The following is a 27,332-nucleotide window of genomic DNA, read 5'->3' as shown; positions in this document are numbered from 1 at the left end:
GCTTTTTCCCCTAGATTTCCTCGCGTTGTAACGAATCGGCCGCGAAGGGTGTAAGCGCTGCTGACATAGCCGCTCCCACGTGTTCTTTCCTCGGGAGCTGCCGCGGCGCCCGCCCTGATCGCGATCCTGTCCGCAGGCTCCACCGCAGCGCAGCCCTGCAGCCTTGTCCTGGCGTCGGAGGCGACAGTCTGGCTGAAGTATGGTCTCTTTTCTGTGCTCTCATAATCCCCGGATTCCGGGCGGGGGCGGCAGACGGTACCCGGGGAGAGGCGGCGGGGGCTCTGGAGGCCGCCGCGGGTGCCTGGGGCTGTTGGAGGCTGCGGAGCCGGCGGCGCGTCCCGGGGCGGGCTCGGACCCAGCCGGGGCCCGTGTCACTGGGGCGAGGGTGGGAAGAGCGAGCCCCAACACTGACTTGAGGACTCAGAGTCTTGTTTCGGAACAGTGAGAGAACTGGACTGTGAGAAAGCCACGCCGTGACCTTGAGCTCCCAGGTCTAAGACTCCACTTTAACTGAAATATCCTCTCTGGACGGAGTGACCAGAGATAACACCCCTTCCCAGATGTGCTCGTTTTCGAGGGCGCGCCACGTAGAGTGTTCCCTTTACGTCTTACTAGAGGCTTGAAAATAGGTTAACCAAAGCAAAAAATGCACTTCAATGTAAAAGCCAAGTAGCGGGTTTCATTGATTGGCTTATTTTTATATCTCACCTGTCTACATTCACAGAAAGAAGTCTAGACTTAAAAGAGCCTTAAGCGCTGCTTCAGCCTCCTTAAGTGAGAGTGTTATTGATAAAATGAATTCTGTAGGCCTGAAGACATAATTATTGAACAGATAGAGACAAGTAGTTAGATGCTGGAGGTCATTTTAAAAAATGGTATCAAGTTTCCATGTGCTCTTTTGTATCATTTTAGAGTCAGGCAGTTTTGTTTTTTTTTTCAGAGACACAGTCTTACTTTGTCGCCCTCTGTAGAGTGCTTTGGTGTCACAGCTCACAGCAACCTCCAGCTCTTGGGCTTAGGTGATTCTCTTGCCTCAGCCTCCCAAGTAGCTGGGACTACAGGAACCTGCCACGACGCCTGGCTATTTTTTGTTGCAGTTTGGCTGGGGCCGCCCAAGTCAGGCTGTTTTTAAACTTTTTTTTGTCAAGTGTTGGCTTTGCAGATTACCCTGTCCAGTTTCCCTTGTCTTGAATGTGGGGAGAGTTAAGTTGGCAAGATTCTAGGTCCTGACAGGTCTTGGTTTCAGATTCATCTCAACCGTGTAATCTAATTTAAGATGAAAATGAATAGGCTTCATTTTTACTTTAGCACAATTAGACTTTCTCTTCTTGGGAATAATTCTTTCCTCTTCAAACTAATTATTAATATTTGCTTCCCTACTGATGTCTGAGTGATCTTCGCTACTGGTTTTCTTTCAGTTCTTTTCTATTTCTCAGGTAGGGTTAATAAACTTTATCTCTAACTAAAAAAAAAAAAAAAGCCTTAAGCGGGGCCGCTTTGGGGAACCTTTTAGTTGTTTGTATCTTGATGGGTTTCTGTAATTATCATTTTGTACTTGGGTTGCATTTTCCCCTTCATTATTGGGTTCATAGGTTGTACCTGTTTGTTCACAATTTGTTGTATGATATAAGTTTATTGAAAGACAGCATCAATTTCAGAGCTGCAAGAGACCTTGGAAATGAGTTAACTCCCTTTATTTTCTAGGTGAAACTTGGTTGTGAAAGATAAGTACTCATTAAAATGACTTTAATAAATAATTTGAATCTTACAAATCTTTTAATATCACAGCTAGACTTAAAATCCAAGTACTTAGGCCCAGCTTCTTGGCAGGTTGAGACTGGAAGATTGTTCCAGCCCAGTAGGTAGGTTACAATGAGCTATGATGAGGCCACTGCGCTCTGGCCTAGGAGACAGAGGAAGACCCTGTCTCAAAAAAATAAATAAATAAATAAAAATAACGAACAAAAACAAGTCTAGTACTCCTAGGCTCACTCTTTTTGCCTTAGAAGCTGGCTTTCCAAACTGAAACCAGTATGCAGTCATTTGCTATAATTAATAATAAGATGAGTCATGGCTGCCAATTGATCAGATAAAATTTCCTACACCTGTTGCAAATAACATAAAATAAAGGGTCAGATGGTAGAGTCCTATTATATTAACCTTACAGGTTCAGATTGATTTTAGGGATTTAACTTGTTGAATAAAACATACTGGTAGCCCTAAAACAAAACAAACAAAAAAAAAAAAACATGGCTTATGAGATTTTTTATTTCTTTTTATGCTGTTCTACTGAATTTACTTTGTTTCCCATTCTTTTTCTCTACACATACATATATAGATACACTTTTTTTTGCTGAACCATTTCTAGATAAGCTGCAGATGCCATGAACTTTAACCCTAATCTCTGGAGGTCATTGGAGCCTCAATAAGATTATCATACTTAAGATAATAAAATTCAGATTTCCTCAGTTATCCCCCAAATGCCTTTATTTTTATCTCAGAAATGTTTTCTTTTTGATTGAAAAGCCAATCAACATTTACACATTGTGTTTAGCTGTCATGACTCTTTAGCTTCTCAATCTGTATCTGCCCTCAACTCCTTTTCTGTGACTGACATTTTTTTTTTAAATCCCAGGCTCGGGCAGCGCCTGTGGCTCAGTGAGTAGGGCACCGGCCCCATGTGCCGAGGGTGGTGGGTTCAAACCCAGCCCCGGCCAAACTGCAACAACAACAACAACAAAAAAAAAACCCAGGCTCAGTGCCTGTAGCTCAGCAGCTAGAGCACCAGCCACATACACCAAGGCTGGCAGGTTCGAATCCAGCCCGGCCCTGCCAAAAAACAATGACAACTGCAACCAAAAAATAGCTGGGCATGGGCAGTGCCTATGGCTCAAAGGAGCAGGGCGCCAGCCCCATAGCCGGGCTTTGTGGGCACCTGTAGTCCCAGCTACTTTGGAGGCTGAGGCAAGACAATCGCTTAAGCCCAAGAGTTTGAGGTTGCTGTGAGCTGTGATGCCACAGCAATCTACCAAGGGTGATATAGTGAGACTCTGTCTCAAAAAAAAAAAAAAAATAATAAATACAGTCCAGTCATCTTATAAGTTATCCACTATTATAGAATTTTCTAATTACTTCTGCATGATTAGAGCCAGACAAACATTTTTGGCAAGAATACCACATAGGGATGGGCGGCGCCTGTGGCTCAGTCGGTAAGTTGCCGGGCCCATATACCAAGGGTGGCGGATTCAAACCCGGCCCCTGCTGAACTGCAACCAAAAAATAGCCGGGCTTTGTGGCGGGCGCCTGTAGTCCCAGCTACTCGGGAGGCTGAAGCAGGAGAATCGCTTGGGCCCAGGAGTTGAAGGTTGCTGTGAGCTGTATGATGCCATGGCACTCTACTAAGGGCCATAAAGTGAAACTCTGTCTCTACAAAAAATAAATAAATAAAAAATAATAAAGAATACCGCATAGGTGATGCGAATACCATACTGCATCTCACCATGAAACAGCTACTGCTGGGCGGTGCCTGTGGCTCAAGGAGTAGGGCGCCGGCCCCATATACTGGAGGTGGTAAGTTCAGACCCAGCCCCAGCCAAAAACTGCAAAAAATAAATAAAAGAAACAGCTACTGCTGGGACTCATTTGTGATGCCAGGTTTAATTGCTTAGCTTATAAACTTGTGTTCGGCTATTTGGAAAGTGTTTCTAGGTCTTGGAGTATGAAGGTGAAAATACTGGATTTTGAAGTCCAAACACCTTAGTTAGTAGGCCCCCACTGCCCAGTTACTGTCATGTGTAAGTGACCTCATGTAAATTTCTTAATATCTCTGAACTATCCTTCCTGGGATTATTGGGAGAATCAGAAAAGAAGTGAATCATGTATACTTACTACCTGGAAAAATAAGGATAGCATTACATTAAGTTTTTTTAAAAAATAAAAGCAAACTAATTTCACTTATTCACTTACTAAAAAGGAAGACTCTTTTTAATTCTGTTTTTTTTTTTTTTTTTTTTTTAGAGACAGTTTCATTTTGTTGCTCTCGGTAGAGTGCCTTGGCATCACAGCTCACAGCAACCTCCAGTTCTTGGGCTTAGGTGATTGTCTTACCTCAGTCTCCCAAGTAGCTAAGGAAGAGGCTTTTTAAAGAAACATTCTAGTGGCTGGGCACCGTGGTTCACACCTGTAATACCAGCACTCTGGGAGGCTGAGTTGGGTGGATTGCCTGAGCTCACAAGTTCGAGATCAGCCTGAGCCAAAGCGAGACCCCGTCTCTAAAAAAAAAAAAATAGATAGCCAGGACCTGTGGCAGGCACACATAATCCCAGCTACTCAGGAGGCTGAGGCAAGAGAGCCCAAAAGTCTGTGGTTGCCGTGATCTTTGACTCCATGGCACTCTACCCAGGGTGACAAAGTGAGACTTTCTCTCTCAAAAAAAAAAAAAAAACAAGTTTAGTGAATGGATTAACTATAGTATATGTACACCATGGAATACTATTCAGCTGTAAGAAAAGATAGAGACTTTACATCTTTTGTGTTTACCTGGATAGAATTGAAACACATTCTTACTAAAGTATCTCAAGAATGGGAAAAAAATATAAACCTGCCACTGGTGAGGCAGACCCAAGAACCTGGAGTGCACCCTGCCAGAGGAAGGTCCTGTAGCCCCATTGGGCTTGGGCTTGCCCCCCACCCTCAGCTGCCTTGTGGGAATAAAACAAAGAAATAAAAAAAAGGAATATGAAAAAAAGGCAGCACCCATAGCTCAGTGGGTAGGGTGCCACATACCCTGAGGCTGGCAGGTTCGAACCTGGCCTGGGCCAACTAAAATCAATGACAACTGCAACAGCAACAACAAAAAGAAAACAGCCGAGTGCTGTGGCAGGCGCCTGTAGTCCCAGCTATTTGGGAGGCTGAGGCAAGACAATCGCTTAAGCCCAAGAGTTTGAAGTTGTTGTGAGCTGTGACGGCACAGTACTCTACCAAGGGTGATATAATGAGACTCTGTCTCAAAAAAGAAAAAAGGAATGGTAAAAAAGTATCCATTGTACTAAATACTAATGTGAAACCAATATGTAAACAACTACACACCAACATGAAAGATAAAACCCAAGTATAGTTTAGCAATGGGGAGGGGAAAGAAGGGAGGGCAACTGGCAGGATCTCACCTAATGTGCACAATGTGAGGCTGTACAGCACACTCCCTGGGTGAAGGGCTCAACTATAACTGGAACTTTACATTTGAAACAAAAATAATGTAACTGAAACATTTGTACCCTCAGATTAATTTGAAATTAAAAAAAAAATTTACATATGCTGAAAAAGTTATTTTTACCCCTAAAATACCTAAATAAATAAATTTAACAACCAAAAAAAAAAAAATGCAATTTAGCCAACAGAAGTTTAGATTTTACCAAAAACTATTAGAACTTGAAGGAGCCTCAATAATCATATTATAATACCCTCATTTTTCAGGTAAGAAACACCCTCACTGGAGACATTCAAACAAAGATTGGACTTTTCAAGAACAGAAAGGAAGCTCATGCATCAGAAAAGGTTTGAGCTTGAATGGCAGATTAAGATCCTCCTTTCCTCTTAAGTTCTCTGGTTCTGTGTTATATTGTGGTGGGCAATAAAATAACAGCGTTGCTGTGATCATTCCCAAGCTCTAAGCCAGGAATTGACTGTAGAACTCTCTTATCCCTTCTCTCCCTTTATAGGTTTCAAAAATATAACCAGAAGGTTACCCCGATTGGATCTTTGCCTCTGCAGTAACATTTGTTGTGATGTCTGGAAACTAGCATCAAATGAAAGGACAACCACAATCCTGCTACCTGTTCTCACCATCAGGTGGTTGGTGTGGCTGTTAGACTTTGTCAGTCATCATAACTTATGATTAAATTACTGCAAAATGAATGATGAAAGATATAAAAAATGTCAGACTTGCAAATAAATCTGAAAATCATTTATTCACTCAATGGTCTCCAGCATTTTCTTTTCTTTCTTTTTGAGACAGAGTCTCACCGGAGGACAGTGGTGTACTGTGCTAGTGCAACAATTCAAAAGGCCTGTGGTCTGGCCTTATTCTTTTAGCCTGTTGCTAAACCAAGTCTTTAATGCATATTATATTACCCTGATAATTTTTAAGTTCCCACAAAACAATGCTTTCATTTAACACTTAACCAAAAAAAAGCTGTCTTACCAGTTCTTAGGTCTTTCAGACATTTTCTTAGTAGGAATCCAGAAAACCTCTAGGTTGAAACTCAGATCTCATTCTTTGGCAAGGACTAGAAAGCTGTACAATATTTTTTTTTCTTTTACTTACTTTGTGTGTGCGTGTTTTTCTTTTACTTATCTTTTTAGACATAGGGTGGAGTATAGTAACCCAATCATAGCACATTCTAACCTCAAACTGCTGGGCTTGTATCCTCCCGCCTCAGCCTCCCCAGTAAGTATGACTACAGGCCTGACTGTTGTTGTTGTTTTAAGATTCTCCTGGGAGGCTGAGGCGGGTGGATTGCTTGAGCTCAAGGGTTCCAGACCAGCCTGAGCAAAAATAGCCAGGTGTTGTAGTGGGTGCCTATAGTCCCAGCTACTTGGGAGGCTGAGGCAAGAGGATTGCTTGAAACTAACAGTTTAGGTTGCTGTGAGCTGTGATGCAACAGCACTCTACCAGGGCAAGAAAGTGAGGCTCTGTCTCCAAAAAAAGAAAAAAAGATCATCATAGATTCTCATGCAGTTATAAGAAATGATACAGAGATCCCTTGTGTCCATTACCTTGTTGCCTTTGGTAACATATTGCAAAAGTAGAGTACAATATCACGTCCAGGATGTTGATACAGTCAACATACAGAATGTTTCTCTTAGGAAGGTCTCCTTGTGCTTGTAACAAAACCCACTTCTCTCCTGTCTCTTCCCCTCCTTAGAGGTCTCTATTTTTGTAATTATTTCCTTATATAAATAGAATCATGTAACCTTTTAAGATGGGCTTTTTTTCACTGATAATTTTCCAGGCTGTTTTATATATCGATACCTCAATCTTTTATTGCTGAATAATATTCCATGGCATATATGTACCAGTTTTACTTAACCATTTATCCACTGAAGAATATCTGGGTTGTTTCCAGCTTTGTTTTGTTTTTTTGAGACAGAGCCTCAAGCTGTTGCCCCGGGTAGAGTGCTATGGCATCACAGCTCACAGCAACCTCCAACTCCTGGGCTCAAGTGATTCTCCTGCCTCCGCCTCCCAAGTAGCTGGAACTACAGGTGCCTGCCACAACGCCCAGCTATTTTTTGGTTGCAGCCGTCATTGTTGTTTGGCGGGCCCGGGCTGGATTCGAGCCCGCCAGCTCAGGTGTATGTGCCTGGCACCTTAGCGGCTTGAGCCACAGGCACCGAGCCTGTTTCCAGTTTTTGACTTTTGCCTCTCCCTGCGGTCTACCCTACCTGCAGTTGTTCCCAGCTCACTTCAGTCAAGCCTCCTACCTCTAGCTGGAACAGTCCAACTAGAGCTGCATCTAGGCTGGACACAGTAACTCACTCCTATAATCCTACTGGGAGGCTGAGGCAGGAGGATCCCTTGAGCTCCAGCGTTTGAGACCAGCCTTAAGCAAGAGGAAGACCCTGTCTCTACTAAGAGCAGAAAAACTGGGCGGCACCTGTTGCTCAGTAGGTAGGGCACCAGCCCCATATACCAAGGATGGTGGATTCAAACCTGGCCCCGGCCAAACTGCAACAAAAAAATAGCCAGGCATTGTGGCAGGTGACTCTGGTCCCAGCTACTTGGGAGGCTGAAGCAAGAGGATCACCTAAGCCTAAGAGCTGGAGGTTGCTGTGAGCTGTGACGCCACAGCACTCTACCAAGGGTGACAAAATGAGACTCTGTCTCAAAAAAATAAATAAATAAAAAACAAAAATAGAAAAACTAGCTGGGCATTATGATGGGTGCCTGCACTCCCACCTACTTGGGAGGCTGAGGCAGGAAGATCACTTGAGCCCTAGAATTTGAGGTATTTGAGGTTGCTGTGAGCTATGACGATGCCATGGCACTCAACCCAGGACAACAGAGTGAGAGTCCATCTGCCAAAAAATGAAAAAAAGAGCTGCCTATTTTGCATCTTGAATGGCAGATGCAATTTTTCCTCTTATGGATTATGCTTTTGATCTAAAATCTAAGAACTCTTTGCCTAGCAATAAAGCTGTAACATTTTATTGTAACAGCTGTAACAATTTAAAGCTGTAACTTTTAAATTTTCTAAAAGTTTAAATAATTTTATCTTTTTTACTTTTAAGTCCCTGGTTCATTTTTTTTTTTTTTTTTTTGCAGTTTTTGACCGGGGCTGGGCTTGAACCCGCCACCTCCAGCATATGGGGCCTGCGCCCTATTCCTTTGAGCCACAGGTGCCGCCCCGTCCCTGGTTCATTTTGAGTTAATTTTTTTGTAAGGTACGAGAGTATAATTGGTGGTTAAAGTTTGTGACTGTGGATGCACTACTTGCTGAAAAAGCTATTGTCCCATCAATTAATTGCTTTTATACCTTTACCAAAAAACAGTTGGGCTTTTTTGTGTGGATTGATTCTGGGTTTTCTTTTTTTTTTTTTTTTTTTGAGACAGAGCCTCAAGCTGTCGCCCTGGGTAGATTGCCGTGGCGTCACAGCTCACAGCAACCTCCAACTCCTGGGCTTAAGTCTCTCTTGCCTCAGCCTCCCAAGTAGCTGAGACTACAGGCGCCCACCATGCCTGGCTATTTTTTTTTTTTTTTTTATAGTTGTCATTGTTCTTTGGCAGGCCCTGGCTGGATTTGAACCCGCCAGCTCAGGTGTCTGTGGCTGGCGCCGAGCCAGCTGCTTAGCTGCTTGAGCCACAGGCGCTGAGCCGTTTCTGGGTTTTCTGTTACATTGATCTATTTGTCACTCTACCAGTACCACACAGCATTGATTACTGTAGCTATATAAATCTTGAAATCAGGCTGACTGATTCCTCATACTTTATCTTCATTTTCAAATTCATTTTAGCTATTCTAATTCCTTTGCTTTCCATGTAAATTTTAGAATACCCTTGTAGTTACAAGAAATCTAGCTGGGATCTTGATAGGAACTGCAATAAGCCCATATATCAGTTTTGGGAAAATTGACATTTTTGCTATATTGAATCTTCTCAATGAACACAGTGTCTGTCCATTTGAGGTCCTTGGTTTCTGTTGTCTTCATTTGTACTTTTCAATATATGAGTTCTGTTACATGTTTTGTTAGATTTTTTAGATTACCCTTACGTCCTTCTTTTTTAATAATTGTAAATAGTATTGTATTTTTAATTGCAATGTGCATGTGTTCATTGCTAATATGTAGAAATAAAACCTGGGCGGCGCCTGTGGCTCAGTGAGCAGGGCGCTAGCCCCAAATACTGAGAGTGGCAGGTTCCAACCCAACTCCGGCCAAACTGCAACAAAAAAATAGGCGGGCATTGTAGCAGGCAGCTGTAGTCCCAGCTCCTCGGGAGGCTGAGGCAAGAGAATCGCGTAAGCCCAAGAGCTGGAGGTTGCTGTGAGCAACAAACTAAGACTCTGCCTCTTAAAAAAAAAAGAAATAAAATCGATTTTTGGATGTTCATTGTGTATCCTGTAGCCTTACCAAACTCACTTGTTAATTCTAAGAGTTTCTTTGTAGATTATTTGGGATTTTCTATGTTCACAATCATGTTATCTGCAAAAGGAAACAGTTTAATTTTCTTTCTTTATAGTCATATGTCTTTTACTTCCTTTTCTTTCCTTACTGCACTGGATACAACCTTCAGCAGTCTGATGAATAAGAGTGGTTAGAGTGGACACCTTTCCTCAGAATCATAGAGGAAAATGTTGTCTATTTCACTATTAAGTACAGAATAAGCTAGAGGGTTTTTAAAAGATATTTATCAAGTTAAAAAGTCCCCATTTTTTGCCTATTTTTGTGAGAGTTTTTACTATTAATGAGTATTGAATTTTGACAAATTCTTTTTCTGATCAATTGCTATGTTCATATGATTTTCCTTCTTTATTAATACGTGCACTTGAAAATTGATTTTCAATTTTTTTTCTTTCTTTTTGAAACAGTCTCGCTTTATCACCCTTGGTAGAATGTCACGGCATCATAGCTCACAGCAACCTCAAACTCTTGGGCTCAAATGATTCTCTTGCCTAAGCCTCCTAAGTAGCTGGGAGTATAGGCACCTGCCACAACACCCAGCTATTTTTAGAGACAAGGTCTCAGTCTTTCTCAAGCTAGTCTCCAACCTGTGAGCTCAGGTGATCCACCCACCTTGGCCCCCCAGAGTGCCAGGATTACAGGCGTGAGTCACCATGCCCGGGCTGGTTTTATAATTTTTGCTTCAACTGACAAGCAAACCTTGGAAACTTGAGGGGACGGAAATTATATTGTACTTACTCATTTTTTATTACTGTGTTCACCTTCATGTTCCAACAGCTCTTTTTTTTTTTTTTTTTCTTTCTGTTTAGAAACTTTAACCATTATTTTGGTAGATGTGCTGGCCCAAATTCTTAGCTTTTTAAAATTTGACAATATCTTGAAAAAATAAAAAAATAAAATTTGACAATATCTTGATTTCCTCTTTATTCCTGAAGGATGTTTTCACTAGTATAGGTTTCTGGGTTGACAATTCTTTTCTACTCCTTTGAGCCACCCTTGTCTTTATTTTTTCAGGGTTTAATTATAATGTAAAATTGTCTTGTTTCATTCGCTTGGGTGGGGTAGGAGTTCTCTCCACTATATGATAACTCCTTGGCTTAGTGTGTAAGCATGTAGCGGCCAAAGCCTCATTACTGTTCCCTACATGGCCTCCACTGACACTACAGGAGGTTGTGTGACCTAATTGTCATGAGGCAGTAATGTAAGTACTGAATCTCAACTAGGCGTCCTTTGATACCGCCACGAGAAAGCAAGGTGGAGGGCGGCGCCTGTGGCTCAGTGAGCAGGGCGCCGGCCCCATATACCGAGGGTGGCGGGTTCAAACCCAGCCCTGGCCAAACTGCAACAAAAAAATAGCCGGGTGTTGTGGCGGGCGCCTGTAGTCCCAGCTACTCGGGAGGCTGAGGCAGGAGAATCGCCTAAGCCCAGGAGTTGGAGGTTGCTGTGAGCTGTGTGACGCCACGGCACTCTACCGAGGGCAATAAAGTGAGACTCTGTCTCTACAAAAAAAAACAGAAAGCAAGGTGGAACCTCAACACCATAGGCTGGGCTGGGATGGGAAGTCAGGCCCACACTTGGAGGCTGGTAGGAGGCTTGTTACTGCCTGGCAGGGACGAAGATCTCCTGCTCCCCATCTGGTCCTCTCTGACATCACTGCGGAGGTGATGGAGAACCTCTCTACAACCCAACGAGGATAGAAGCCTAGCTTCCCTTCTTGGCCTCTGCTGATATGGTTGGGGACAGTTTTGGAAGTGTTTGCCTGGAGTACAGCAGTTAGTACCTAAAAAGTGTTCTGTCTCGTAGGCTGCTGTTTCCTAGACCTTTGATTAGAGAGTGAGGGGTGGGGTGCTTTTTTTTTTTTTTTTCCTGACTGCCCTTGTTGGCATTTGCAAGTTGCCAGCTTCTTCAGCTGTAAGTCTGTATGTTGCAAAACAAAAAAACAGAATCTACCCCTATGTTGTTTCTTGAGGTCCCAAGGTCACCAGAGGTAGTCTACTGTCTATCCACCTTTTAGAGTCATCTTATGCTTGTTTTACATGTAATCTCCATGGGTTTTAGTTGAACTTAGGGAAATGCACATCTGTTTATCCTCCTGGTAACACAAGTCCTAAACAACCTCATTGCATAATATCCTTACCGAATCCTCTGATTCTTTGACTGGTTCAGTGGTATTTCATAACAGCCATAAAGATGCATCTTTGCCTCAGAAGCATAAGTGGTTTCATAACTAGCACAGTCCCTCATACATTCAATAAATTTTATGGAATTAATATCAATTCGAATTGTAACTGCTAATTTACAAATTATAAACAGTTGAGTTTGAATTTCTATGAAGTTAAGTGGTTAGAGGGTATAGAATCAGTTTTATTTATGAGTTAAATGAGCTAATGAGAACTATAATGGATAGTATCTTTTCTGGTACATATAAGGAATTTAAATTGTGACCTTTAATTAATTGTTAGTGTTTTCCAGGAAGTTTACTTAGTAAAAAGAAAACTTGCTAACAAAGCTGCAAAATAAAATAGGAATTAAGAGTTTTCTTCTTAACTTTTTAGGTATTTATGGAACAGTTGCTTGAATGTTAGGCTAACCTGAAACGTACTGGGTTGTTTGATCTATGTTACCATTCAGCAGCAAATATAAAGGAGTTTTAGTAAAACGGGTACTTTACTGTTACTACTAAATCAGATTATCTGAAGTAGATTTTTTATTAATTATTATCAAAGAAAATTATGTGTTGTAACATCTGGAATGAGGCTAGCATAGCAAGTAGAAAAGAAGTGATGCTTTCCCTTGCATGTAGAGGAAATTATTTTTTGAAAATGTTAGTAGTTATTATGAATTTATAGGATAAGGAGAAAATAAATTAAGAAGGAGGGAAACTACTCATGGTTGGGAGTGATAGAATAGAATTGTCATTGATTATGTGTTAATCAAAATGAGAATTTTTTTTGTTTTTTGAGATACTCACTCTGTTGCCCCAGGTTAGAGTGCTGTGGTGTCATAGCTCACAGCAACCTCAAATTCTTGGGCTTGAGCAATCCTCTTGCCTCAGCTTCCTGAGTATCTGGGATTACAGGTACCTGCCACAATGCCCAGATAACTTCTCTGTTTTTAGTAGAGACAGGGTCTGACTCCTACTCAGGCTGGTCTTCAAACTCCTGAGCTCAAGAATCCACCTGCCTCGGCTTCCCAGAGTGCTGGGATTGCAAGTGTGAGCCACCACGCCCAGATATGTTACATTTTTTTCACGATGGTGGTATGTAATTTGCCCTAATCTTGAATTTCCTATTTTAGTTCCAACTGCATATAAGCTTAAGAAAATTTTTATGCTTTTCAGAGCTACTTTAAATAATAATCAATGAGACTGACTTATTACACATCCAGTTTCTTTGTTTTGCTGGTTATTAGGAAACTCAAAATTAAATATAAAGTATGGCTTTTAGATTAGTCTACAGTGTATGTGATTAGTTTTTTTTATTGTTTAAACAGCTTTATTTTATATAACTCTTTCATATGAGATGCGTAAGCATTTTAGGACCAGCCAGAATATAGTAAATAAATAATTGATTCACATTCTTTTCTTTTTTTTATTATTGTTGGAGATTCGTTGAGGGTACAATAAGCCAGGTTACACTGATTGCATTTGTTAGGTAAAGTCCCTCTTGCAATCATGTCTTGCCCCCAGAAGGTGTGGTACACACCAAGGCCCCACCTCCCTCCCTCCTTCCCTCTCTCTGCTTTTCCTTCTCCCCCCATAACCTTAAGATTCACATTCTTATATCCAAATTAACTGAACCTAAGTCCTAACTCAGAAAGGCTTTTTGAGTTCCTGTCTTTCTTTCTGTGTTGTCCCCAAGTTAGATCACAAGTATTATATGTTCAGAAGTTTCTGATTGAGTCTGTGTGATTGCCCTTTTTATTATTTTATCTTTTTTTTTTTTTTGAGACAGAGTCTCACTATGTCACCCTCAGTAGAGTGCTGTGTCGTCACAGCTCACAGCAACCTCAAACTCTTAGGCTTAAGCAATTCTCTTGCCTCAGCTTCCCAAGTAGCGGGACTACAGGCACCTGCCACAATGCTTGGCTATTTTTTTGTTGTAGTTGTCATTGTTGTTTAGCTGGCCTGGTCTGGGTTCGAACCCACCAGCCTTGGTGTATGTGGCTGTGCCGTAACCACTGTGCTATGGGCCCTGAGCCTTCTGTTTTTTTTGGTTTTTTGCTTTTTTCTTTGGTGATTGTGCAGAATGTATAACTCCTGTGACTTCCTTTTAAAGTCATTTAGAAGTCTGAATATCTTTTATGAGGGTTATTGATTTATTGAAGTGTTTTTTAACAATTACTGTAACCTTTGCATTTATAGTTAGTGGGTCACTGGTAGGACGTAACAGTTTAATTCATAACTAATGGAGTAGTCAACTTAAGTAATCTTAGGGAAGATACTAACTCTTGGGTTCCCTTAAAACCATACTACGAGGCTTGGCACCTGTAGCACAGTGGTTATGGCACCAGCCACATACACAAGGCTGGCGGGTTCAAATGCAGCCCGGGTCAGCTAAACAACAACGACAACTGCAACAAAAAATAGCCAGGCGTTGTGCCGGGCGCCTGTAGTCCCAGCTGCTTGGGGGGCTGAGGCAAGTGAATTGCTTAAGCCCAAGAGTTTGAGGTTGCTGTGAGCTGTGACACCACGGCACTTTACCCAGGGTGAGATAGTGAGACTTTGTCTCAAAAAACAAACCAAAAAAAAAAAAAAAAACCCCTACTATGAGCCAGGCACAGTGGCTCATGCCTATAAATCCAGCACTCTGAGAGGCCGAAGCTGGTGGATTGCCTGAGCTCATAGATTCGGGACCAGCTCGAGCCAGAGCAATACCCTGCCTCTAAAAATAGCCTGGTATTGTGGCCAGTGGCTGTCATCTCAGCTACTTGGGAGGCTGAGGCAAGAGAATCGCTTGAGCCCAAGAGTTAGAGGTTGCTGTGAGCCACAGTACTCTACCCAGGGCAACATCGTGAGACTTTGTGTCAAAAAAAAGAAAAACACCCTACTATGAGGGCTGGCATGGTGGCTTCTGCCTGAAATCTCAGCAGTCTGGGAAGCTGAGGCTAGTGGTTGCTTGAGTTCAGGAGTTCGAGACCAGCCTGAACAAGAGTGAGACCCCATCTCTAAAAATAGCCAGGCGTTGTGGCAGGCACCTGTAAAGCCCAAGAGTCTGAAGTTGCTGTGAGCTGTGATGCAACGGCACTGTACTCAGGGCGACCAACTGAGACTCTGTCTCTTTTTTTTTTTGTAGTTTCTGGCCAGGGCTGGGTTCGAACCCGCCATCTCTAGCATATGGGGCTGGCGCCCTATCCCTTCGAGCCACAGGTGCTACCCTGAGACTCTGTCTCAAAAAAAAAAAAAAAACCCTGCTATGAATGGGACTTTTACAAGTGGCGGAGTAAAGTACCACAACAAACTGCTTAAAATTGGACATTTATGTGGACAAAGCCATTCAGTCCGAAAATGGAGAATCTAGTTCTAACCTGTAAGGTTCTATTATCATTCATGATCTGGGAAATGGGAGTGGCATACAATTATATATGCAGAAATTTATAAAATATGAACAAAAAACGATTACCTAACTCTTCAGTTAGCCTAAAAACATTTGTTTACAGGTTAAAAACCTTTGTTTTCTTACTTTTTAAAACAGGTGACTAATAAACATCCAAAAGAATATGGCCACACAAATACCAGAATCTGATCAGATCAAACAGGTAAGGCATTCTAATTATGGATAGGGAGTTTGCAAACAAGGTAAAGGCATTGCTGGGGGCAGCTGTGTCACTCAAAGTAATTGTGAATATTAAATCATATGGAGTATGCTTATTTTTCATTTGACTGATAATCAAGGAAGAGGTATTCAACTAGAAAAGAAAACTATTTTATCATATTATACCCATTTAAGTTAGAGAAAGAACCTATGATTTCAGGTTTTATAGGATATTTTGTCTAAATACAAAATATTGGTAATATAAGTTTTAAAGCATCTTTGTTTTAAAAACCAAATGTTAAAGAGCCTTCTGATTTGTTTGTAGTTTAAGGAATTCCTTGGGACCTACAATAAACTTACAGAAACCTGCTTTTTGGACTGTGTTAAAGACTTCACCACAAGAGAAGTAAAACCCGAAGAGGTATGAAAAATGTTGCCCACTAAAAATTCTCTAAGCTTGTCACAAGTAATAAATAGGATCACCCTAAGCATATCACTTGTTCCTATTGACCATAGGAATTTGGACTACCCTATTTTCCATTGCTTGGAGGTAACCAAAGACCCATGGCATTGAGGGTTTTTTTTTTTTTGAGATAGGGTCTTATTCTGTTGCCCAGGCTAGAGTACAGTGACATCATCATAGCTTGGTGCAACCTCCAACTCCTGGGTTCAAGTAATCCTCCTAGCATAGCCTCCTGAATAGCTGGGATTAGAGGCACATGCCACTATGCCTGGCTTATTTTGCTATTTTTTTGCAGACATAGGGTCTCATCATGTTGCTCAGGCTGGTCTCAAACTTTTGGCTTCAAGTGATCCTCTATCCTTGGCCTCCTGTGCTAGGATTATAGGCATGAGCCACCATTCCTGACCATATTGAGATTAGCAGTGTCAGATTTAATATGACAGTTGTATTTGTAATAAGACTGACCATTTTAAAGATTCCTGGGGTTACTGACTTACTGTTCCACAACACAGATTACCTTTTGGTCAAGATGGCCTGCCTAGAGAACCTTGACACAGCTTTCATGAAAAAGCAAAGCTTGAGTTTGGTGGCTTATATTGCATAGGTGGACTTTGAAAACCTAATAACCCTATTAGAAGTCTTAACTTTTTGGCGGGTGCCTGTAGTCCCAGCTGCTTGGGGGGCTGAGGCAAGAGAATCGCTTGGGCCCAGGAGTTGGAGGTTGCTGTGAGCTGTGTGATGCCACGGCACTCTACCAAGGGCCATAAAATGAGACTCTGTCTCTACAAAAAAAAAAAAAAAAAGAAGTCTTAACTTTTAAAGTCCTTCATCAAAATATTTACATATTTGCTCAAAATGATATAAAACTCTTTCTTTTCTTTTTTTTGAGACAAAGGTTCACTATGTCACCCTCAGTAGAGTGCTGTGGCGTCACAGCCCACAGCAACCTCAAACTCTTGGGCTTAAGTGATTCTCCTGCCTCAGCCACCCAAGTAGCTGGGACTATAGGTACCTGCCACAACGCCCAGCTATTTTTTGTTGTGTGCGATTCTCCTGCCTCAGCCTCCCCAGTAGCTGGGACTATACGCACTTGCCACAATGCCCAGCTATTTTTTGTTGCAGTTTGGCCAGGGCCGGGTTCGAACCCGCCACTCTCGGTATATGGGGCCAGCACCCTACTCTCTGAGCCATAGATACCGCCCTCTATAAATGTCTTTCAATGGAAGATACTCAGAAGATACTTAGGAAAAAATAAACATTCATGCCAAGAACTGGACTATAACCAATAATTGATAAGTACTTGTTAAATAATTGAGTTTAGGCATGTAATATTCTTGTTAGAAAGTTGAGAATTAAGAATATTGAAAATGGGATTTCTCATTAAAAAGGAACAAACTTGCCAGTGGGTCAACATTTTAACAATATGGATAAGGGGATGGCATGTGGGCTTTCACTTCATATTGAAGCATATCTGCAGAAAACATAATCCAGAAGCTTCTTGAAGGCAAGGATTTACTATTGTTTTTAGTTCCAATAACCCGGTAGGCATGCAGTATATATTAATTCCAATCAGTGGATTAAAGTATCAACAATTGAAAGCTATGGTCACTTGCTACCCATTAATAATGAAATTTAATTCTCAGATATATTCAAAGAAAAGAAAAGCACCCACTGGCTGTTCCTTTGGAATACATGCATTTTTTAAAAATGGTCATTTTGTGTTGCCTCTTGGATCTTCCCTTTTTATTTCTAGACCACCTGTTCAGAACATTGCTTACAGAAATATTTAAAAATGACACAAAGAATATCCATGAGATTTCAGGAATATCATATTCAGCAGAATGAAGCTCTGGCAGCCAAAGCAGGACTCCTTGGCCAGCCACGGTAGAGACAGAGAAGTCCTGATGGAGAGATGTTCATGAGGGATTGCCAAGAGCTTCTGCCCTGGAAATGAGGATTCATCTGAGAGAATCCCCTGAGAGCAGCAGCCACTGTGTTAAACCACCTGTCATGAGTATTTGGCAAGTGGAAGCCACTGGAGAAGCCAAATTGCTATTTACCAGGAAAATCAAAATAGGTCTTATTATTCAATGAAAATAATAAGAGGCAACATTTATTGAGGCCTTAAGAGTCAGTAGTTTGGTCACTTGATTAGAAAAATAAACCATTGTTTCTTCAATTGTGACTGTTAATTTTAAAGCAAAATATGTGTTCAATCATGTATGAGGTAGAAAAATTTTATTACTAAAAGCAAAATAAATGGAAATATCATTGAGGAGTTGTTTATACTGTGTAGTACCATAGTATCGTGACTGGACTGTGGACACATTGAAATGCTTCTCAATCGGGATCATCCTCCAGGCATTCCTGTTCATTCATGTCTGCCTCAAATTGCTGGAAAATACATAAAATAGTTACTTGCTGATCATTTCAACCCCTGATCCTTTTTTTTGCCTCCCTTATGTCATAGGGAGCATTACATATACTATCCTGCTTAGATTTGCATATATCTTTAGGAAGCAGCCCATCTGAGACTAGCTTGGGAATGTTTAAGAATTAACTCTCATGCTCTACTGGAGTCTGTTGTTTGAATTTTGTTCAAAACCTGAGAGTCCAAAATGAATGATTGTAAGTCTGACCAACAATATATAGTTTATTCCTTGACATCACACGGGATCAGTCTAATAAAAAGTGAACCAAAGTTCAAGGAATGCCTTATGAACCAATGAATCCTGAAGGAAATCCAGGCATTTGTAGGCAATTCTAGCTGATGCATAAGTATACCAAGCAGTTTGGTGAAATGTAAGTAGACTAATACCTATTAATCAATTGGCTATGAATGGATTTCATTCGATACCAATCTAAACTTTTATTTAAGAGAACACTAATTACCCTACATGCTTAAATTTACCAAAGTGATCTGTTTTGTATGCTAATAGTAGAAATATTGTTTAGCATTAAAGTTAAAGTGTTGAAACATGTATAATACTCAACAAAATATACAATTCATTATAGTCAAAGGAGCCTGTCAGAATAGTTTGCTTCATCTTAAAGCAAGAAAAGCAACCAAAAATTCAGAGACTTCACTCATCAAAACTTTAGTCAGTTCACACACATACTTCGCAATTTCTATGTAATCAAGCCCAACATGGTTAAATAATTAAATTTATGCTTACCTGGCAAATAAGGGGAATTTTGTGCAACAGCATCTCAAATACCTTGGGAGGGAGTGTGTGTTTGAAAACCTTCAGAAGTTCCTGTGGTTGCCCACATGCTAAAAGGGCATTGCTGAGGTGTTCAACCCCCATTCTGTGCTCTCCTGTAACAGATTGGTAAGTTTTGAGCAAAATTGTAAAAGTTCTTCAAAGGAGACATTCTACAAATTACCAAGAAAGCACCAAGCACTGAACGTTAAAAAGCAAAGGACGGGCAGTGCCTGTGGCTCAGTGAGTGGGGCACCGGCCCCATGTACCGAGGGTGGCGGGTTCAAACCCAGCCCCCGCCAAACTGCAACAAAAAAATAGCCAGGCGCTGTGGCGGGCGCCTGTAGTCCCAGCTGCTCGGGAGGCTGAGGCAAGAGAATTATGTAAGCCCAAGAGTTAGAGGTTGCGGTGAGCCGTGTGACGCCACGGCACTCTACCGAGGGCAGTAAAGTGAGATTCTGTCTCTACAAAAAAAAAAGCAAAGGCGGGGCATAGTGGCTCACGCCTATAATCCTAGCACTCAGGGAGGCCAAGGCAGGTGTATTGAGACCAGCCTGGGCAAGAGCGAGACCCGGTCTCTACTAAAAACAAAAACTAGCCCAGTGTCGTGGTGGGTGCCTGTAGTCCCAACTACTCAGGACAACTGAGGCAGGATGATTAGCTGAGAGTTTGAGGTTGCTGTGAGCTATAATGACGCCATGGAACTTCACCCCAAAACAAAAAATATTCTAAGGAAACAGGAAAAAGTTTGTAAACCAGTTAAAATTTTAGAAGGTTTTGATTCTTAACATTTAGTCATTTGTAAAATTCATTTACTTAGAAGTTTACATGACAATAAATGAGGTGTTAACATGTTTGGCTTTGTTTCCCCATCTGCCTTCTGTAACTGCCAACATAACTCCAACGCTAACGTAGCAGATGGGGACAGTATGATGAAGTGAATGCTTGGACAGTTACCCTTGGACACATTAGCTAATACATCTTGCAAGTTATCTGACATGCAAATACTAATAACTATTTCTTGTGTGTGAATTTTCAAATAACTCACGGAAGAATGTTTATGTTCTTACCTCTAGATAACCAAAGTTCTCCCATCTGTACCTCATGCAAAAAACGTTCTTGCAACTTTTCATTCTTTGCTGGATCCCACAACTAAGAGATTCATAAAATATTTAACAATGAGTAATTAAAAGTTTATGGTTACTAATCAAGATTATTTCATTTTTATTTAAAAAGGACATCCTGAACCTAGTGTCTAAATGAAAGTATACCAAATGTAGCTATTCTTTACAAACCTTAACCCAATTTCCTTTTTTTGAGACAGAGTCTCATTTTGTCACCCTCGGTAGAGTGCTATGGCATCACAGCTCACAGCAACCTCCAGCTCTTGGGCTTAGGCTATTCTCTTGCCTCAGCCTCCCCAGCAGCTGGGACTATAGGCGCCCGCCACAACGCCTATTTTTTGTTGCAGTTTGGCCGGGGCCAGGTTTGAAACCACCACCCTCGGTATATGGGGCTGGCGCCCTACCCACTGAGCCACAGGTGCCACCCTAAACCAATTTTCTAAAATGGAGTTATAGTTCCAGGTGACAAAAATACAAGGCATATTCAAATTAGGCTAATATGCTGGTAATAACTCTTATCTATATTTTACCCAATTTACTAGGTACATACATAAGCAGAAATCTTACGGTATTTATACAACTATAATAAAGGTAGTTTTGTATGTTGCGAAATTACTTTCTTGCCAGAGATGTTAACAGTGCTTGTTGATTTGGTTGCAATGATTTCTCTGGCCTATAGGGCTATTGAGGTCATGTGGCCTTTGTTTTTGAGACCTTTTCCCACAGAAGTAACTCTCGTAGGGGAGGTATGCTAAGTAGAACCTATGGTAAGTCTTATCCTTTATCACAGGATAAAAGGGATAAGGGAAAGGACACGGTGGGGGTTGGCCGGGCAGTTTGTGTTAAAAAGGGTGCTTTGGTTTGCTGCAGCCTGGTTCTTAAAGACAACCATGGCCACAAGATTGGTACTGTGCCTGGGGCTATTGAAAAGTAGGATGGAAAACCCCTAGCCTAAAATACCAACTCTGCTGCCAGTCACTTCACCTTCAGTCTTTTATATCTAGAGAGTTTGTGTTTGTTTTCCCTAACAATTCTCTTTTTAAAATGGGATGAGCCTAAAGAGTCTTTTAAGCTTTTATCAGCCAGCATGCTAATGATCTGTAACAACCACAGGTTTCACTGACAGATGTTTGGTGAGTACTAGCAAGGGGGCTGGAGGCAAGGAAGAGCTGGAAGGAGCCTGACAGGACTTCTGTGTGCGTCCCCAAGAAGCCTGCAGCACAGCAAGGAGAAGGGGGTCACATAAGTGCAACAGTGTCCTCTGGGGCTCAGAGCACAAAGACATTACATCACGATTGGAGTATCACAGGAGTTTTCTCAGAAAAGCTAACATCAGAAGTGTAGAGAGGTGCAGTGAAAGCTTGATGAGGAAAGCAGAAGTGACAACTGCAGGGAAGATGTCACATTTTATTTAGCTGGATTATGGTAGGGTGGATATAGCAACAGTAATGATCACCAGTGCTGAAGGCCAGCTGTAGACAAGGGACTTTACATACATTATTTCCAGTCCTTAGAAAAATGAGGCAATCAACAGAGAATAGCTGTCCGTGGAAGGCATGTTGCCAAGCTGAGCCTGGTCTTTAACCTGCAGAGTAGGAAGCTACTGCGAGGAGTGACATGTTCAGAGCTTCGGTTCGGAAGGAATTTACTCTGAGACCATGATTAAAGGGAGGGAGACAAGGTAGGAAACCATTACAGTAGTCTGCCTAAAAGGTAATAGCATGGAAGCAATGAAAACTGAAGAAGTGGAATATATGGGATGGATGATAGAAAAATAAAAATTGTACCCTGCTGGGCAGTGCCCGTATCTCAGTGGGTGGGCACTGGCCAGCTAAAACAACAATGACAACTGCAACCAAACACAATGGCCAGGCATTGTGGTGGGCACCTGTAGTCCCAGCTACCTGGGAGGCTGAGGCAAGAGAATCGCTTAAGAGCCTGAGGTTGCTGTGAGCTATGACACCATGGCATACTACCCAGGGAGACAGCTTGAGCCTCTGTCTCAAAAAAAAAAAATTGCACCCTGCTTAGGGAGGATGAGGTTGATGATATGTAGGCATGAGTCAGGGCCACAGCAGGGAGGCAAGTGACACCGGAAGCAGCATAGGACACAGATGGTGGAGAGGCAAGATGACAAGTTTACTTATGAGCACACTAAGTAGAGGGGCCACAGAGTGTCCAGGTGACAGTCCAGGAACTGGATACATCTGAGATAACTTGGAGAAGGTTAAGGATCTTCCAGGGCAGTGGTTCTCAACCTTCCTAATACTGCAGCCCTTTAATACAGTTCCTGTGGATCACTGTTCTAAGAGGGAAGAGTACAGAACCTGAGGCCTGTGTTTCACAAAGAATCAAGTGAAGAAGCTGTTAGAACCACTGTTTCTTGGGCTCCAGTAAGACTTACTAAATCAATCTCTGGAAGTAGGGCCTAAGAATCTGCATTTTAAAAAGCTCTTCAGGTGATTCTTACATGTTTCCGAAGTCTGAGAGTCACTGTGCCAGTGAGACTCCCCAGCCACCCCTGACCTACAGAATCATAATGGCTGGTGTATTCAACTTCCCTTCTCCATCCCATTATCCATACTGGCACCAGAATTATCTTATTTAAAAAGTAAAACAGCTGGGTATGGGGCTACATTCCTATGGTTCCAGGTCTTAAGGAGATGAGGATTGCTTAAACTCAAGAGTTGGAATCCAGCCTGGCCAACACATCAAGACCCCTCCTCTAAAAAAATAAAAATAAAGCCAAAACCACAATTGTATCTCTTCTCTGAAATAATGTCACAATTGTTGGTTATCCACCAAAACTGAAAAAGGTCCAGACTTTTCAGTTTGGCATTTAAAGACTTCACAATAAGACCCCAAACTATCACTTAGCTATCTCTCTGACCATAACACTTCTTTAATATTGCTGTTTCCCTCTGCCTATAATGAGCAACAACATTCAACAAATATTAGACATTTCTAGGCACTGGAGACTACAGAGAGTAAAAGGCATTCAAGGTCTGCCGTCATGGAGCTTAGTCTAGTAGAAAACACCAGAAAATCACACAAATGTGTAAGTGGATCAGGGCAAGGAAGGCGGGGACGTTGAGCTGTACCACGCTCTGCCCCAAAGTTTAGGGAAGACAATGTCACTGCCACATCCAGTTCCGTGGACACTCCTTAGTTATGTCACTGGGGCCTTCATTCTCTGATTCCATCTTGAAATCCCAGACGGTGACTCCTGCCTCTCCATGATCCTTTGATCAGCCAGCATGAACGCTCTATGTTTCCCAGTCACCACCAACTGCAGTTCAGCATTGTTACTGCCTCTCCCCTGTGCTGCTCTGACAGTCTGTTCTCTCTTCCAATCCACCAAGCACCCTCCTGCCTAATCAATCTAAAAAAGTGTGTTTTTCCTTTCCCTCTTTAAAAAAAATTCTTTCTGGGCGGCGCCTGTGGCTCAGTGAGTAGGGCGCCAGCCCCATATGCCGAGGGTGGCGGGTTCAAACCCGGCCCCAGCCAAACTGCAACAACAAAAAAAATAGCTGGGCGTTGTGGCGGGCGCCTGTAGTCCCAGCTGCTCGAGAGGCTGAGGCAAGAGAATCATGTAAGCCCAGGAGCTGGAGGTTGCTGTGAGCTGTGTGATGCCACAGCACTCTACCAAGGGCAGTAAAGTGAGACTCTGTCTCTACAAAAAAAAAAAAAAATAGCCGGGTGTTGTGGCGGGCGCCTGTAGTCCCAGCTACTCGGGAGGCTGAGGCAAGAGAATTGCTTAAGCCCAAGAGTTAAGAGGTTGCTGTGAGCCCTGTGAGGCTACGGCACTCTACCCGAGGGCGGTACAGTGAGACTCTGTCTCTACAAAAAAAAAAAAATAAAAAAATTCTTTCTTTGAAATCTTTAGTATTCCCCACTGAATTTCAATTCCCTAAGCTGCCCTTAAAATAAGACTTCCTTTTTTGTTGTTTTTGATACAGAGTCTCACTTTGTCGCCCTGAATGGAGTGCGGTGCTGTCACAGCTCACAGCAACCTCAAACTCTTAGGCTCAAGTGATTCTCTTGCCTCTGCCTCCCAAGTAGCTGGGAGTACCAGCACCCCCCACAACACTCGGCTAGTTTTTAGAGGCAGGATCTTAATGCTGCTCAGGCTGGTCTCAAACTCCTAAACTCAGGCAATCCATCCGCTTTGGCCTCCCAGAGTGTTAGGATTACAGGCAGGAGCCACGGCACCTGGCCCAAGACTGCCCATTATTTAACTCCTACTTAACCCTCCATTGACCTCCCGCTACTCCTTACTATGACTCCTTTGCCAAAATGATGTACTGAATGTGCCTGGCAGATCCCCCACTTTGCGTTTTTGTGCACACTCATTTCCCTCCATCCTGAATGTTTCCTGAAACCAGGCCCCAAATGAACACCCTTCCAAGACTCAGTTCGATGTCACCTCCTCTCAAAGGTAAAAACTGTATTTTCAAAAACAGCCACAGAAATATTCCCAGTTCCACATGCACTTTCAGAATCTTGCCTTCCCTGTCAAAAGGTAGAGTCTGTTTCCTTTCCCTTTAAACTGAGCTTGAACATGCTTCCATGATGGTACCATCTGCTGGCCAAAACCCGCTCTAAGGCCATCTCTCCTTAGACATAACTGCATTTGAATGTGTGTGTGGTTTGTGCTTCCTTGCCCTTGGGACAGCCCACTCTCAGGCCACAAGGACAGTGCTAAGTGGTCTGGAAAGCTAACTCAACAACCTACACCAACTACAAAAAAGATGGAGTGAGCCTTCAGATGACCAAGACCCTGCCCATGGGGCCATCCTGGCTGAAGCTGAATAGAGCAAAAAGATGCTATCCCCACCGATCCGTGCTCAGACTGCAGATGCAGAAGCAAAACATACTATTTTAAATGACTAAACTTAAAACAACAATAGATAAATGAAACACCCTCCAAAATAATCCTTCCCTGAGAATGGTATGGCTGGCCTGAGTTCTTACTTGTTGATTGTTTTCAATGTGTGTAATCCACCCCCTACAACTCCACCTACAACTCCATGTAGTACTTTTAAAACTGACTTGAGTTAGTTAAAACTGGGGCAATCAACAAGAGGGTTACAGTTGTTATCTTTATGTAAAAATAACACCCAGCACTTGGGAGGCCGAGGAGGGTGGATTGTCTGAGCTCACAGGTTGGAGACCAGCCTGACCCAGAGCGAGACCTCATCTCTAAAAATAGCCGGGCATTGTGGCCAGCGCCTGTGGTCCCAGCTACCTGGGAGGCTGAGACAAGAGAATCACTCCAATCAAGAATCTGAGGTTGCTGTGAACTAAGACATCATAGCACTTTATGCAGGGTGACCAAGTAAGACTCCGTCTCAAAAATAAATAAATAAGGCTCAGTGCCTGTGGCTCAAGCGGCTAAGGTGCCAGCCACATACACCTGAGCTGGCGGGTTCGAATCCAGCCTGGGCAGCCAAACAACAATGATGGCTGCAACCAAAAAATAGCCAGGTGTTGTGGCAGGCGCCTGTAGACCCAGCTACTTGGGAGGCGGAGGCAGGAGAATCGCTTGAGCCCAGGAGTTGGAGGTTGCTGTGAGCCGTGATGCCATAGCACTCTGCCCTGGGTGACAGCTTGAGGCTCTGTCTCAAAAATAATTAAATAGATAAATATATAATAAATAAAATAACCAAGCCAGGTGCGGTGGCTCACACCTGAAACCCCCCTGCTGGGTTGGCTGAGGAAGAAGTCGCTTGAGCCCGGAGTTCAAGACCATCCCGTGCAACGTGGCGAGATGTCCTCTCAAGAAAATAAATAAATAAATAAATGAAAGACTACGTAAATTCTGTTTTAGAGAACACGGAGATGCGTTCTGCTTCTGAGCTAGAAGAAAGGCTCTGTGAGACAGAATTGCCATGTGACCGTGGGCCTCGCGGCCAGCCTGCGTTTCTCGGTGTCCTGCGCGAGTGTGCCAGGACAAGGGAACCTCTGCCTCTCCCAGTTAGCACAGCTGCTGTTCCTACAGTGTTTGCTCTATAGCCGCCCGACATCCTCCTCCGTCTGTCTCCCAAACCCCGGGCAGGAGCGCAGACTGTCCCCACGCGTCCCCGCGCGTCCCCAGGCCCCGGCGTCCAAGCGACCGCACCTGTGCCGGCCGCGCCTCCGCCCCCGGCCGCTCGCCTCTTCTCTCTGCAAACACAACAGGCCGCGTGCTGGGTGGGACGCCCGCTCCGAGGCCGTCCGGCCCCGCCCCGGCCCCGCGGCCCCGGCCCGCCCCGCAGCCCGCTCGACCCGGCCGCGGCCCCGCCGCCATCGCACTCACTGTCCTTCAGGCGGCGCTTGAATGCGGGGTCCCCGCGCCGCTTCCGGTCTAAGTAAACACAGTAGCCCAGGAAGGCGACCGCGCCGCCGGCCACCAGGGCCGCCAGGAGGCGGAGGAGGGTGCGGCCGCAGGGCATCCCCCGAGCGAGCGTTGGGCGCGGGCGGGCGGGCGCGAGCGCGGGGCGGCGGCGGGGGCTTCGCGGCCCGGTCCCAGGAGCGTCGCCCCGAGCCGCCGCTGGGAGGCAGAGGGCCCGGGACGCGAGCGGGCGTCCCCGGGGCCACCGACCAGCTGAGCTCTCTTGCAAGCAGGCCTAGGGCGCTCCGGGTTCTGAGCCCCTACCCCGGGGACACCCCTCGGGCAAACCCCAGGCCGGGACGGTGTGGTCGGCGGGGACCCGGGCCTGTGCCCCTTCCCCTGCAAAGTGCGGTTGACGCCGAGGTCACCGTCGGGCATCTCCAGCTCTCGGTTTTAACACAGCCTTACTCCCCGGGAAAGGACCCCGGAGTCCACGGTCTCTCATCTTCTCAACGCACCCGTGAGACAAGGGGGGCCTCGCTCTGTAGCCCAGAAAAACGTTGGTTTGCTGCTCTGGCCTGGCAGTCAAAGGCCCCAGATTAAAAACATCCGAGAGACCTAGATGCTTTTCTAATAATATTTGCTTTATAAAGCAGACAGCAGAAAGAAAGGCGGTAAGACATTGCTCCAAATACCAGAGTTTTGGTTTTTATACTGTCAGCTGAAAAAGAGTCACGAAGTGCGTGAACCTAGGACACTTTATTTCTTTATTTTTTTTTTTAAGAAACTTCTTTTTAT

The 27,332-nt window shown here is 43.4% G+C and overlaps 2 protein-coding genes across 7 annotated transcripts; one reads left to right on the top strand and one right to left on the bottom strand.

The window, feature by feature from the left end:
* Positions 1-45: 45 nt before the first annotated feature.
* Positions 46-18,322, top strand: TIMM9 (translocase of inner mitochondrial membrane 9). 6 transcript variants are annotated; one of them, XM_053602362.1, is made up of 6 exons: positions 49-197; positions 5,473-5,553; positions 6,361-6,445; positions 15,372-15,435; positions 15,757-15,852; positions 17,648-18,322. In XM_053602362.1, the coding sequence occupies exons 4-6, from the start codon at positions 15,397-15,399 to the stop codon at positions 17,780-17,782; spliced, it is 270 nt and encodes an 89-aa protein (XP_053458337.1). In that variant the 5' UTR covers positions 49-197; positions 5,473-5,553; positions 6,361-6,445; positions 15,372-15,396; the 3' UTR covers positions 17,783-18,322. The 6 variants fall into 6 exon arrangements, with proteins under 6 accessions (XP_053458341.1, XP_053458340.1, XP_053458339.1 ...); XM_053602366.1 differs by lacking the exon at positions 6,361-6,445 and having other exon boundaries at positions 46-197; positions 17,735-18,322; XM_053602365.1 differs by lacking the exon at positions 6,361-6,445 and having other exon boundaries at positions 46-197; positions 17,732-18,322.
* TOMM20L (translocase of outer mitochondrial membrane 20 like) lies at positions 18,163-26,780 on the bottom strand. Its single transcript, XM_053602359.1, has 5 exons — positions 26,520-26,780; positions 26,343-26,386; positions 20,168-20,249; positions 19,071-19,213; positions 18,163-18,288 (listed from the first exon to the last, which is right to left on the bottom strand). Exons 1-5 carry the CDS (start codon positions 26,653-26,655, stop codon positions 18,235-18,237), a joined length of 459 nt encoding a protein of 152 aa, XP_053458334.1. The 5' UTR covers positions 26,656-26,780; the 3' UTR covers positions 18,163-18,234.
* Between the last annotated feature and the right edge of the window lie 552 nt (positions 26,781-27,332).

This window comes from Nycticebus coucang, chromosome 9 (assembly GCF_027406575.1).
Source record: "Nycticebus coucang isolate mNycCou1 chromosome 9, mNycCou1.pri, whole genome shotgun sequence".
In the NCBI taxonomy this organism is placed as follows: Eukaryota; Metazoa; Chordata; class Mammalia; order Primates; family Lorisidae; genus Nycticebus; species Nycticebus coucang.
The sequence above is the reverse complement of the archived record's forward strand: the minus strand, read 5'-3'. Positions and strand labels throughout refer to the sequence as shown.

Coding starts and splice junctions, on each gene's coding strand:
- TOMM20L (XM_053602359.1), bottom strand. CDS start 26,655: ATGCCCTGCGGCCGCACCCTCCTCCGCCTCCTGGCGGCCCTGGTGGCC. Junction 26,387..26,519: donor CAAGCGCCGCCTGAAGGACA/GTGAGTGCGATG, acceptor TTGTGTTTGCAG/AGAGAAGAGGCGAGCGGCCG. Junction 19,214..20,167: donor AGAACTTTGGTTATCTAGAG/GTAAGAACATAA, acceptor AATCTGTTACAG/GAGAGCACAGAATGGGGGTT.
- TIMM9 (XM_053602362.1), top strand. CDS start 15,397: ATGGCCACACAAATACCAGAATCTGATCAGATCAAACAG. Junction 15,436..15,756: donor AATCTGATCAGATCAAACAG/GTAAGGCATTCT, acceptor ATTTGTTTGTAG/TTTAAGGAATTCCTTGGGAC. Junction 15,853..17,647: donor GAGAAGTAAAACCCGAAGAG/GTATGAAAAATG, acceptor TTTTATTTCTAG/ACCACCTGTTCAGAACATTG.